Raw genomic sequence first — 13,600 nt, 5'->3', positions numbered from 1 at the left:
ATGATAGTACTTTATGTGGGCCATTTTGTTGTATTATAAGTTGGTAGTAAACACCGAATAAAGCAGGTGGGAGAGCATAATCACCAAATGCACTGTGATGAATAAAGTAAGTGGAGTAAATTTTGTACTTTCAAGAGGTTCGAAATCACGGCACGCGTGATTGAATCAAATAACTAATTCATACACGTTCTCTTAAAACTCAAGAAACCTTTTCTTATAACGGTGGAGAAAAGTAGAAATTATCAAAGGAAGTGACTGTAGAACCTCGTAGTTTCAAATTTATGCCGATAATTATTTACTTTTCCGAAAGAAGAACTTGAGGCTTTCTACAAATGCTCATGATGTTATGAGTTTCAGTCACTAATGGACGTGCGGTCCGGTTAAAGTGATGTAGAATATTTCAACGAGATTGGTGATAGTTTCAGATACCTTCTTGTATGTAGGTTTGTTCTGTTCTACATTTTGACACGACAAAGACTTTTTCAGTTACAAAAAAAAGAAAAAAAAGTTACTTAAAATACGTTTTTCTAACCAGAAAAGCAAAAACAACTGTCACCAATGCTGACTGTCGCTCAAGCAACGCGCACAGCTACGATCCATCTCTGAATTTCTGCCACATTTCAATTGCAAAGGCGTTTTTGTATGCAGGCGTGAAATTTTATTTTTTTATGCGCCCATTGGCGTTGAATGATGCAAGTAAACTGGATTTCCGCCTCACTTAGCAGAGTACTTCAAAACCGGAAGTTACGAAAAATGCACCCCTCGGCACTTCGTTAAGTTATAAATCCTAATAATAGGCATGTTAGGCGCCGAAATGGATTGCTTGGCTGCGGCAGCGACAGTTTGACGTATGCAAATTGATTGATTGACTGTCATTATCGGCTTTTGTTGTTGTGAGCAATGGGAGTGAGAAGCGTGGTGCGAGTTGCATAGCGTACACACAAAAGAAATGTAAAGAAGATATACGTAAGTTCGAAATTGCTTGGAAGATTGAAATATATCTAGAAGCGTCACCACATTTAGAGTTACTTTTTATCTTCAAGCAGAGAGCTTAAGACATTAAAACAAATAAAAAATTTTAAAATTATCCATATAATTTTTGTTGTGCGCAACACTTTTAAGAAGTAATAGCATCTTTGAAACACTTGGCTGCAATAAGCAGGAAACAAGTCTGTGGTCGAGACTCATTAATATGATTTGGAGATGAAAAAAAAAAATACTTAAGACCGAATGAATAATAACTGTAAAGTAATTGACGAATCGCAACTTTTAGTTAGGAACAGTTAGAAAGAACACACATTCAATGAAGACATTAAAAAAATTTTCAGGTCTTTCAACATCTCTTAAATTTAAAGCATTTTACATGGTTTTTGCATTGCTGTTAAATTTCGTCTGCAACCGAAAACCTTTTCCTCTTTAACTGTCCGTTTTTCATGTAATTTCGATTTCCAATTTGTGAGCTTTCTTTCACTCTGGCCAATTCGTAACCAGACTATTGTAAAGCGAGCTTTGAGCAACACAATCAGCCAACAGTAGTCAACACTTCTCCAGGCAATAGCAAAATATGGCCTCCCGTAACTGTCCCAAGCGATATCAGTTTTTTGTTAACAATACTTCCGCAATTGCTTTCGTAAAATAGTTGTTGACAAAAGAGACATGAAAAAGAACTGTTTAAGGAGTGTAGCTGAGAATACGCAAATGCAATCAATTTGCTCCAATGATTTTGCCAACAACAATTACGTAGATATCTTTGTGGCAAGCAGTGCTTTTCGGTTTGCGAAGCGAGAGGCAAACTTTTATTTGCATTTTTATGTTTTGTTTTCGTTTTTTTTTTGCTAAATTCTCGTCATTTGTCTTTGTTAATGTTTGGTGGGGTTTGGCAAGATGTTGCGTATGAGCAATGTTGGTTCTAAATGTGTGTGTGTACGCACTTATCCTAGAGCTTATTTATACAGGACACTATTCTTGTTTGTCGGTATGAATATTTGCAGACATTAGTTTTGAGTTTTTAAGATGCTACATGCGTCTAATGCTTTGTATATACATGTATATATAAGTATACAATACTTGTACATACAAGTATCCATGTACAAGAGCGTGAATTGCAATGATTGTTTGTTAGTTTAACTGCAGCCATGCTGCGGTTTTGGCGTTCTAGACTTTTGGATTGTGTTGAAACGTTGTGCATTTGAAGATTACCTGAAGTTCAATGCAAATTTCAGACCTATAGTGTTTCCGAGCATGTCAGAAGCTTTTTGCTACTATTAAAATTTTCTTGTTGAATCGCACTTGCTTCGTCTTTCGGCTTTGCTTATGTCGGAAGTTACATTGCCTGCGACATTTCATAATGAATCTTTTTGTATTGCGGTGTACATTCTAGAAATAGTCAGTTCATACTGATTTGTAATAGTGGCTGATTGAGAACTAAGATTGTGGCTAGTAAATATTTCATATATCTAAAAGAATAGTTAAAAGTTAGGTATGTAGGAAATAAATAACTGGTCTTACATATGTAAACCAACTACGAGCTTCAGCAAGCTGAAAAGCTAAAGTCTCTATTAAGGAAAAAATTAGTTTTAGCTTTCAAAAGAGATACTTATTACTTATTTTAAAATATAGTAAAATGATAATTGCAACAAATTAAAAAAAAAAAATTAAACTCCTTGACTTACTGTGTGTTAACTTTTCAGACGAAAATTCGCCCGCTGTTGTTTATATCTTTCCACTGCGATAATGTACCGGACGATGGCCGCCGAAGAGTATGCGTTTGAACGCCTGTCGGAACTCTGGACTGAATATCGTGTAAATCACCGGGTTCAGCGTTGAGTTGAAGTAGCCAAGCCAAAGAAATACCGAGGCAAGCCCATCGTTAATCTCGCATGTCTCACACAGCGGCAAGAGCAGTGCCATTACAAAGAATGGCAGCCAGCAGATAACGAAGGCACCGGTGATGATAGCCAATGTTTTGGCCGCTTTTCGTTCACGTTTCGCTTCCAATGTCTCTTTACGTTTTGTCACCTTATGTACGGGATTGGCTATGCTGGATAATGGCTGTGGATGCTTTAGCTTGGGTGTGGGCGTCAGTTGGCAGGAGGATGCGGCAGCCAGAGGCGTCACTGAGGGCGCCAGTGGATGCAGATGTTCGTCACCACCGCTACTTGCGGTGATAGCGGTTGTTGGTGTTTGTGGCGACAGTGCCGATATGGAAGTGATTGTGGTGGCGTTTGAGGCACATGCAGCCGGCGGTGCTGTCTTACTGCCGACTAATGGTGTCGTGGTGTCAGCATGCTGCTGCACTTGCTGCAATTGTTGTTGGAGCTGAGGATCCTCTAGGACCTCCGCAGTACCGTTGGCAGACGTGGCTGTAGGTGTGCTGTCATTTATCGCAGCGTGTGTGGAGCTTATGCCGTTGCTGTCGTTCGGCGCTACTATGCATACTTTAGTTGTTGATGTTGTTGTTGCTGTTGTGGTAGGTAACTTATTGTTTTCTGGAGTTGTTGTCGTTATCGCTGCTTCTGAAATTGCCGCCGCAGCTGTTGTTGTATTTATATTGCTACTACTGTCTTTATGTTGTTGTTGCTGCTGTTGTACTGTTGAGGTTGATTTGGATGCTGTATGTTGTTGATTAGCTAATGCTACCAGGTGGGATACAGTCGATATTTGGCTTGTCGAAGTAGTCGGAATCTATTAGCAGAGTGAGAAGAAAACGGATTTGAAAACGTTAGACTATATTTATTTCGTATATACGTTTAAGTACACTAGGTGAAGAACTTAACCCTCCCAATTGTGAAAAAATAAACTGAGACTTTCATTATATTATTGTATAATAATATTGACTGGAACACCTACTTTCCAATTACTTGTATCTTAAATTTTAATTAGCAATGAAATACTCAAAAATACTCGTAAATTTTGAAAACAATTCGGAAAACTATTCCCGGGGTCTAGTTTCAAACGAAGCTTAATTATTTTGTAATGATAATATTGGCAACTCTATCACATTGTAAAATTAATGGCAACCATATATATAAGTTCTTGGTATTAGTATTTGACACCAAACTTACCACACCGCTTCTCAGCCGAAGTGATGGTATGTTTGTTCTCTCTCTCTCTCTCATATTTTATTTTTCATAACATACATACGTACAAATATGTAAGAGGAGCAATTGTAGTTTTGAACATTTTTGTATGACTCCCCAAAGTTTTGTTTGAAAGTGTGAGAGCCGATGGCATGCAGCACATTAAAAATCACTGTTGATCACACAAACCACACAAGCAGTACTAATAAATTTTAGAATTCAGCCTATTTTAAGAAATTCAATCACCGCGTGCATGAATTATGGAATTTATCTTTATAGGTTAAAATTTTATGACTCGTGATATAACAGCCACATCTGCTCATAAATTTCTCTCACACAATCAGCAAGAGTGTGTTCTTGAAATGGCAAAGAACGCTGCACAGCAATTGAAGCTCAAAATTGTCGAAAATAATAAATTATATTATTTAAATGTCTGTAAGTGATGTTTAGAAAGTAGTTGAAGGACAATGTTACTGTAGGTCGTTGGCGTGTCCTAGTGGAAAAATATCACAACATGGTCAAATACCGTTAACCAGTTGAAATTATAAATGGAGGAAGTGAATATTTCTCACTTCGTCTTAAATAATTTGAGTGCAAACGAACTGTCATGGATGGGACGTCACTCCATAATCGGAACTATGCAAGAAACCGGAAGAGAAATTAATAATTGACTAATATATAAAGCTCTCTAATAGCATATATGATCGCAAATCTTAGAATATTTAAATTATTAATATTACTCTCTTTGAAGACGTTTCTTTTTTTGTATTAAATTGATTGTATTATGTTTGCTTCACCTTCCTTAGTTCATCAATTCACGGCACACGAATAAATAAGCTTAAGAGGAGAGCCCCCCCGTGTGTCTTCCAATCAAAGATTGCGCTTTTGTATCTTACGCTCAATTTAATCAAATTAATGTTGAGTTTCAGGAAATTCATTTTATTTTATTTCCATTTTTATTTTCGTAAACCGACGTATTCAAGCATTTGCCAGCACACACTTAAGTACGTACTCGTGTGTGTGTTTGTGGGTGCAATTTGACGACGAAATTGGCATTGCCATGCCAGTAGAGTCTGTGGGACGAGCTCGCCGCCAATCCCACTATTTCGTTTTTACGTTAGTTTCCCCGCTGTTGTTGCTGATCTCCGTTCAAGTGTTATCGATATTATTGCGGGTTTACGATTTATGCGTTGCGCGCTTTCGCCGTCAGTTAGACGAGCAGATTTTTACAAGTATTCCTAATATTATATAATTTTTCATCACGTCCATCAATAATATTTTTATGGGGTCTCGCGGTTCGCAGGAATATTGTATGCATAACGGCAGATGATTATCACAAAAGTTTAAGGTTATGAGCGATAAGTATGCCCTCCATCGGCCAGGTCAGAGCTCCGAAATGTAAGTGTTTTATTTTAATGCCCGAAAATATAAATATAAAAAATGAAAATGAACTTTTTCAGTGGCGTAAATATTCGTAATTTCGTGAAATAAAAAAGTACACTTTGTTTGAAGGATCCTACTGTCTACTATCAATAACCCGGGACGAGGCTGCAGTGGAATTTCGCACTGCTGTTTTGTTTTTCTATTTTTTTAATATTGACTCTGTTTGCTTTTGCTGTCTCTATATGCAGGTATAGAGGCCCACTTTTCCTTGGTGATATTAAATATGCCATGGCGTATACGTTACCCACACTCAGGCAACAGTTCAGTGGCGTTCACTTACTCTCTGCTCATTACGTTTTTATACTGTCCGTCTTTTACATCGCGAGATATTATTATATACAGCATACGGTGCGCATTACATAAGAACATAATAGGGTGGGGATAATGCACTCTGGCAAATCTTATACTATGTTAATTCGAATAAATATGTGCCTGCTGCCTGCTGTATGTGTTTATGTATACGTGTGGGTGTATTCATGTTTATTTTAGTGCAAGGGAAGAGCGCTTTATCGGCATTATATTTGGCGGTCTGACGTAAAATTAGTTTAATATGCATGCTTATTGCATTCCCCTACTTAAAAGTACATTTTTTTGGAAGGTTTTCAAAATGACGATCCCGTGCTTAAAATTTACTGTAAAATTTTACATGAAGAGAGCATAAACAGGTTTTTATACAATACATACACACGTTTAATCTTTGCTGAAGTGTACATATATTGAAGTTTTTGAATACACGGAATGCAGTGGCATTATGTGAGAGATGTTGACAGTTCCATTTTATGAAATTTTATGCTGATAACTTTATTTTCCATCTACCTTTGCTTTTCTTCCATCAGCTTTAATATTTCACTCAATTTAACTGCAAGCGCCATACTTCTACAATACATAGGTATATCTGTATACAGAATGTGACTCCAACTTTATGCTTGGCCTTAAAATTTGATTTCGCTTGTTTATTGAAATGTCATAATATATTTATCCACCCATACCTTTATTTTTCCATCCTCTGCCAATTTGTGAAGCAAACCGCATCGCATAAAAAATATCAAATAAAAAGCTCAAGTGAATTAGTGGGCATGTAGATGTGGGGAGAGCAACGCGGCAGTTTTTCCAACAGTTTGCCATGAGTCCAGCGCTGGGCCGTTGCCTGGCTCTGTTGCGTTGGCAGAAACCTTGCCAAGACAAATATTTGTTCTGTGTCGAATGTTGATTGTGAACAATTGTGCGCTGCTTGAACAGCAGGCTTCCTAATAAATACATATTTACTTCAAACCGCACATGAAGATTTGCGCAAACAATGGCAGCCAATTGAAGGTCATTTATCTGTTTTCAAAGTTGTGACCAAAGCATTTAAGTGTAGCCAAATTATCGAAATACCACTCGGTTGCGTTTGGCGATAACGCGAAACTCTTTAAAATGAGAAGTAGCTGCCGAGGGAATAATTTTAGAATAGGGATGGACTCAACAGACTCTCGTTAGGTATAAGGGATAAATGACGAAACTTAGTGCACCGTCAATTAAACTTATCAACTTCACATCCATTCTAAACACCTTAAAAATTATAGGTTATAATTTAAATACTATCAAATAAATACACGTATTAGGCGCGGATTATAGTATAAGTTCAATTCAAAAACAACTTAAGCCAAATCCAGGATTTGCATGACCAAGAACCTTAAGTTCAGATGAAGTTGTCAATGCGAACTGCATTTATTGCTCTTTCGGTGAAAAAGAGACACATTTTAGTTTTTGTAATTTAGTTGTTGTTGTCATAAATCTATATAAATTTAACTCACTTCAGCACTCAGTTTATAATTGTGTGAGAGATTCGAAAGTCTCAAAATAAAACTATATCTCTTTATGAGCAATGTGTGTTGATTCTCCGCCGCATCAGTAAATTTGAAGTTTCTTCTGCTTTTGCTAAAGTTGGCTTCCTAAGTGCTGCTGAAAAGATGTAACTAATATGTTGTTGTGAACTTGACCGAAAACACCCTTAGATTTGATAACGGCGTTAAATAATAAAATAAATTTTGTTCCCAACTGACGCAATATTGAACGATTAATATATATTTTTTAGCAAACTGCAAAGGATGTATAAAGATTTTGTGATCTAATGGCAATTATAATATTATATTATATAATACACATGTACTCGTATCAGCATAAATATCCTTGTGTTTGCTTATTCATGAATTTTACGCATTCTCTCTGGCCAACTAAGAACCTTCGGGGTCAGTTTGCATGAAGCTAAGAATTACGGCGTACAAAGCTGAAAAGTTAATCAAACCAGGAAGTTTAACATTGTACTCACATTCTTGCAATTGCAGCGCGTGCAAAAGAGACGCAGGCCGAGCTACCAAAGCGATTAAAGTACTAAGAAAATTGAGGCGACTTTCAAAGTTCAAGAGTAAACAATAAATTAAAGGATTCAAAATTGATTCCTGGAGTAAACTTTACTGGCGTCCACTCAAATTTATTGACTTTGCGGCCAATTGACTTGGCTTTTGGTGTGTCACAAATACATGAACACTACTGATGTGAGTAGTGAGATTAGTTAAGGTTATTTGCCTGATTTGGAGAAAGGATTTGGAGCTTATATGTGGAAAGCATTCAGTTAGGTGCTAATTATCACTAAATTCAGTACTCAACCTTTTTCAATCTGTTACAAATTATTATTTACAGAATTGGTCATGAAGCGAAATACCTTGCTTCGCTTATATTTTCCAATAACTTTTCTTAAAAAAATTTGGATCTAATACTTGCCAATATCGTTAAAAGTTATTTCTGCTTCTTGAGCTTTCTGCGAGTTTCTTTTAATTTTCTTTTTCAATCTGTCTCAAAACCAATTTTATGTCAGCAAACAATTTCTATACTTGTATTTCAATTAATTGACGTGCAAAGTTTATTTAGCTTCACAAATTGCAACCGTAAATCTTTTAGGCAAATTTATTACTTAGGGGTAGAGCTAGGTCTAGCTTTAAATGTTTACCAAAATGTTGACCAAAACTCGCTTAACATTATGCCAATCATCCCAATTCGCCCGTTTGCCTTGTGCTGAAAATATGTAGGTATTTGTGCGTGGCTTATTGCCACATGCAGGGATGAACTCACATTCAGATGCACACAAACGGAGCGTTCAACATAACTAAAATTTGTTATTTGTACTCACCTCTTCGGGATTATTGCTAAACATCGTGGTCGACTCGACGCCCGCACGACTCTTACTGTCCACATTACTGCTGCTGAATTCGGTGTCCTCTACGGTGTTCACCGTGTTCGTTGAGTTGCCCTCGACCAGTCCGAGCGTTGTTTGGCCGACAGCTGTGCTGGCGTGTGCCGTTCCGAATTTGCCGATACGCAATCGAAGACGGTTGCGCTTCTTCTGCACAGCCAAGTCGGGCTGAAATAAGATGGTAAGTAGAAATATTATAGACTGTGAGCTGTGAGCAATGAGCAAATGTACGATATGTAAAGGAAGCAAAAATCAAGAAAAGTGAAAGAAAACAATAACCGGAACAGAAAACCAGTTAAGTGGTTAAGTAACAGAAAAGTGAAAGCAAAGGGCATTAAGCTCACTGAGAGCTCAAGGCAACAATCTATGGTCATATGCATTTTTGTGTGACATATGTGTTCATTTACACAGCCATGCGTATATGTGCGTTAGTGTGTGCAAATATGTTCAGAAAGGATCGTAAAATCGTAGAAGAAATGAGAGCCAATCTGGCAACAAATTGATAAAAAATTCAGTAAGTAGTACACGTTGGACAAATGGTGATGAAAAGTACAACAACACATTCGAGCTCAAGTTTATGCGCTGCCTCACATCCTTTCAGGACCCTTGGGCGCTCCACACTTCATTGCTTGTCCACTTGCTGCAGGTAAGTGCCTTCATACTTCTTCACTCAGGCGAAAAGAGGAAGATATCCATCGAAACGATTGGCGGATGGAATTTGGTTTCGTAAACACAAACGGTTAGCATTTGGCTTCGTTTCTGCTGCTGCTTAAAAATTTAAATTGGTTTCGAGTTGCCCTCTTTATGGCTAAATAATCCGCAATTTGTGAGAAAATGAAATTTCACATTTTGGCATTTTCGTAACTTTCTCCACCTCCACATCTTACTCCATTTTACCTCGATACCTCTCTCCAAAGTCCGACGATATGTACATTACATGCTTGAGTATGTGTTGGTGTGTCGCCAGCGTGAAGCTAATCCTGCTGTGTTCCAGCTTATGCATTAGTTCGATGTTAACAGTTACAAAGGCGTTGGTCCGATTGTAGTGAATAGTGGACATACAGATACGACACGAGTACGACGCTCCTTAGAGCATATAAATCTTTATATTTTAAATACACAAAGTGGGCACAAATGGGGTTCGATGGAAATAATTGGTAAGCTCATTTTCTTTTGTGTGTCCAACATATATATTGTATATTGTACATGATGTGTGTGTGTGTTCATTCACACAATTTGTCAATAATAAATTTTGGGTTTAGGCATTTCCCTAGGCACTTAAAGAGGTGGAGGCAGTTTTTGTGGTTGTTTAAGGAGTTCAATTATCATGTAATTTTTTCTCTCGATTAAGAGCATTTTGTGTGCTAGTGTGTGAATGTGCTAATTATGCTTGTATGCCCTGGTAGAATAGACAAAGAACAATCCTAGCGTGATCCAGGATTATGATTTAGCCCAAGGATACTCTACTTGAAATCAATTAAGCGATATCAATGACTTGTTTACCTTTTTCTTAATCGTGGCTACCGACTATTGTTTTATTTGTCGCCGACCGAGGTGTGTACAAATGGGATAGCTCCTCATTCAGACCGATTATTCTCGTTTTGATGTGTTGGTTGCGAAGAGAAACCAAATCAATAAAAACCAGAAGACTAATTGGCAGTTAGTTTAAGTATCTAAAGAAGTTATCGCATGTTGAGGGGTAAAGAGCACGTTGAAATTCTGAATACACATACCTATGTACATCCATATTGCTGAAGAAAGCAAATAGTAAATATCACAATGTAAGCTAGTATCCAATATGATTACGCTTTTATGCGTTAATAAAAGGATGCTGTTCAAATAATATGAAAAGCTTAAGAAAGCCCACTGGCTAAACTTTTACTTCCCATTTTGGGTAAAACAACACAACGCCTTGCTCGAACACAATCTTTCCTTAAAATTTGTGGAAAAAAAGCAAAAAAGCAGTTATAGTAAACCTACTCACCATGGCTCACTGAAAATGGGGAACAGGCAATTGAGTAAGTTGGTAAGTGAGTGAGCAAAGTAAGCTTAGTTGACCCTTTTCGAGTTGTGGCTCACCGAAATGCGGTACAGATGAGTGGTTACTTATGTTAGTTGATTTGCTTGATTGGCTACAGTGTAGGCGTTGAATTTCATTTGCTTGGGATTAGTTCGCATACAAGTTCACTCTTGACGTTTGGGATCAATTGGCTTGGCGAGTTGCGTGTTAGGTACTGCGTCAAACTAAAATTATTAAATTAATAATAAACATTTCCTAATAATACCTTTAAAGCGATCGAAAGTATGAAGATAGTCTTAAATAAACTTCAAAAAGTCTGTTAATTACTATTACTTCGCCTCGCCTTGGTGTGCAACAACTAGCATGTCGTGTGCGGCATGACAAATTTAATGAATGTTTGAGCACATTAACAATGTTGCTGTTGATACTTAACACAATTGTAAAAATTAAGTGCTACAAAAGCACAAACATGCTCAGCAACTCAACTACAGCAGTAATGGTGAAGTGGGCGTGTGTGTCTTTGTCCCATTTTAAGTGCTCAACTAGGCGTACGTGGCGTATGAACAACGCAAATGGCGCCGCCAGCAAAGAGCAACCACATTTTAATCCAGCAATTTAAGCAATTAGACAGTTGATGTGTTTAATTAGTATTATACATCCAATGACATTTTCAAAGTAGACACACAACATTTTTGGCCTCAACTTTTGACAACAATTTGGGATTTGCTGTTACTTTTTTACCCAATTAAAAACGCTTACAGCCGAGCCGTGACTAAAAAGACCAAAGCAAAAATGTTGCAAAAACAAAAAAAAAAAGAAATAAAAATAAAAATAAAAAGCTAGAAAGAGCTCATTAGCTTGCCTTATCATTAACAGTTTTTCGCTTGCCTTATGTTGTGCGCTGGTTCTTCATTCAGCTTTAGAGCGCTTACAAAGCATCAGCGTGATTTTATGAAAATTTTGGTTCGCTATTCGACGTTGCTTGACGCGATTGTTGCTCGGTTGAATGAGACGTTGGTAGGCGGAGCGACTGTTGGTGCACGCACTGGTGCACAAACCCACCCAAATGCAAACGCATTCATTCTAAGCTCGAAGCCATTGAAAACCGGCTTGTCATAGTTGCTAAACTTCAAACCACTTACTCAGCCTCTCAACGTACTACATATGTATGTACATATATGTATATATAAGTGTATGTGCGCGTATATTTGTGACTTTTATTCGATGATTGCTCGCTTTTCATTTATGTAGCGACATGTGATTTATCGTATAAAACTTAGCAGATGCAGGCGGATTTGTAGCGGCTGTATTAATTTATGCAAGAAATGGGTTGAACGGCGGATGTATGCGAGTGTGGGTGTGTGTGTTCTGTGGCATAAGCACGCTAGCCTCCGTTCTGTGCTAATTCGGGCTTTTGACTAACTGTAAAGATTTGTTTTGCTGACAGCCGCAAAATGCTCGCTTCAATGGCTCAGTGGTTGAATTGTCGACGACAGCGTATTTGAATGGACGACTAAATGGCTTGCTTGGATTGATTGTTCTCGGTTAGCAGAGTTGAGAATGTTTCATTTGTAATTTAGGCTTTTGTATAGTTTTGTTGGCCAGCAACAATGCAGCAACAATGCTGGTCGCAAATCAAGGATTCGCTCCATTTCGCATTAGTAACCACAATGATTTTCCAAGCAGCAAGCTCTAAATAAATGAACCGCAAATGGAAGGATTTGGTTAAAATGCCGCTTTATATTGATTTACTTCAAACGCATTGTTTTACGATTGTGAGAGGTTCTATTGGCATTCGGCGTACCTGAATTATAAATTCATTACCGGCAACATACAGTACACAACAGTGCACAGGTGAGTAGAATGTGTGTATGTATATTACTTCTAAAATTCATATAAAATGTCAGATTAAATTTAATAGGAGACGTGCTTCGCTTGAAAGTTCAAACAACTCGCCTAAAGCAATTCGAGTGATGTCCAGAATCCACGGCAGTGTGGAAGTGCTTTCAATTTTCGATTACTTTGATTCTTTTCTGCAACCCACTGAGACATTAATGGTAATTTTCTGTCTCGATTTTGGAACTTTTAGATTTGAAAATGAAAAGTTGTACTGTATTCTCCCAAAATTTCAAGTTGATCCGATAATTATTTTTTGAGTTATTCGACCAATAACAAAGAGCGCTCGGGCACTTCAAAGCGCTCGGAGCTCTATGGTGAAACTTTAATGCGTTTGGAATTTGAAATTGAAAATGAGAAATTGGAGAGACTTCTCAGTTACAGGGTAACAAAAATTTTCAGTTATGTTAAAGCACCAGTAAATGAAACGAAATCGAGTCTCTAATTCTGAATTTAGATTATTTGGCTTCCAGTAAATATAATTTTTTTTTGCAGAAATTATTACCTTTAATAAAAGCTTTAAACAAGAGACATATGCATGAGATTGGGTTTCAGTTTACACTAGAGATTAATCATATATACATACACATGTGTGCCTAACTGGGAATGAGAACATGATAATGAATGTATGTGCAACAAACACAGCGCTTACAAAAAAAACTTTTTCAAGTTGGTTTTGTGTTTTCATTGGAACAACATACAACGCTCTTATTTGCCTATGAAAACAGAAAAACCCTTCGAGGCAAATAAATTCATTCTAAGCTTTAGTAGCTCGAAAATGTACTACAAGCATATCCCCAAGAAACAATACCGAGTCAAAATAGCATTCCGATTTTACTTTTCCTTCAAACAGGCTAGCTCCATTTAATTTGGTGAACAACGATTTAATGCCCAAAGAGCCAGTAATTAATTTGTTTTGAGGAAGTCAAC

At 37.3% G+C, this 13,600-nt stretch overlaps 1 protein-coding gene across 3 annotated transcripts in view; it reads right to left on the bottom strand.

Moving 5' to 3' along the window:
* The window catches only part of 5-HT1A (5-hydroxytryptamine (serotonin) receptor 1A), a 119,194-nt gene that overhangs the window by 3,379 nt on the left and 102,215 nt on the right, over positions 1-13,600 (bottom strand). For all 3 annotated transcript variants that reach the window (XM_070108655.1, XM_036367661.2, XM_014237669.3), the window contains 2 exons: positions 8,692-8,922; positions 2,673-3,684 (listed from right to left, as the gene is read on the bottom strand). In XM_070108655.1, coding sequence (XP_069964756.1) covers positions 2,713-3,684; positions 8,692-8,922 — 1,203 coding nt within the window. In that variant the 3' untranslated portion in view covers positions 2,673-2,712. The remainder of the gene's footprint in view (positions 1-2,672; positions 3,685-8,691; positions 8,923-13,600) is intronic.

The sequence above is a fragment of the Bactrocera oleae genome, chromosome 4 (genome assembly GCF_042242935.1).
Source record: "Bactrocera oleae isolate idBacOlea1 chromosome 4, idBacOlea1, whole genome shotgun sequence".
Lineage (NCBI taxonomy): Eukaryota > Metazoa > Arthropoda > Insecta > Diptera > Tephritidae > Bactrocera > Bactrocera oleae.
This window is presented reverse-complemented; position numbering and strand designations above follow the sequence as displayed.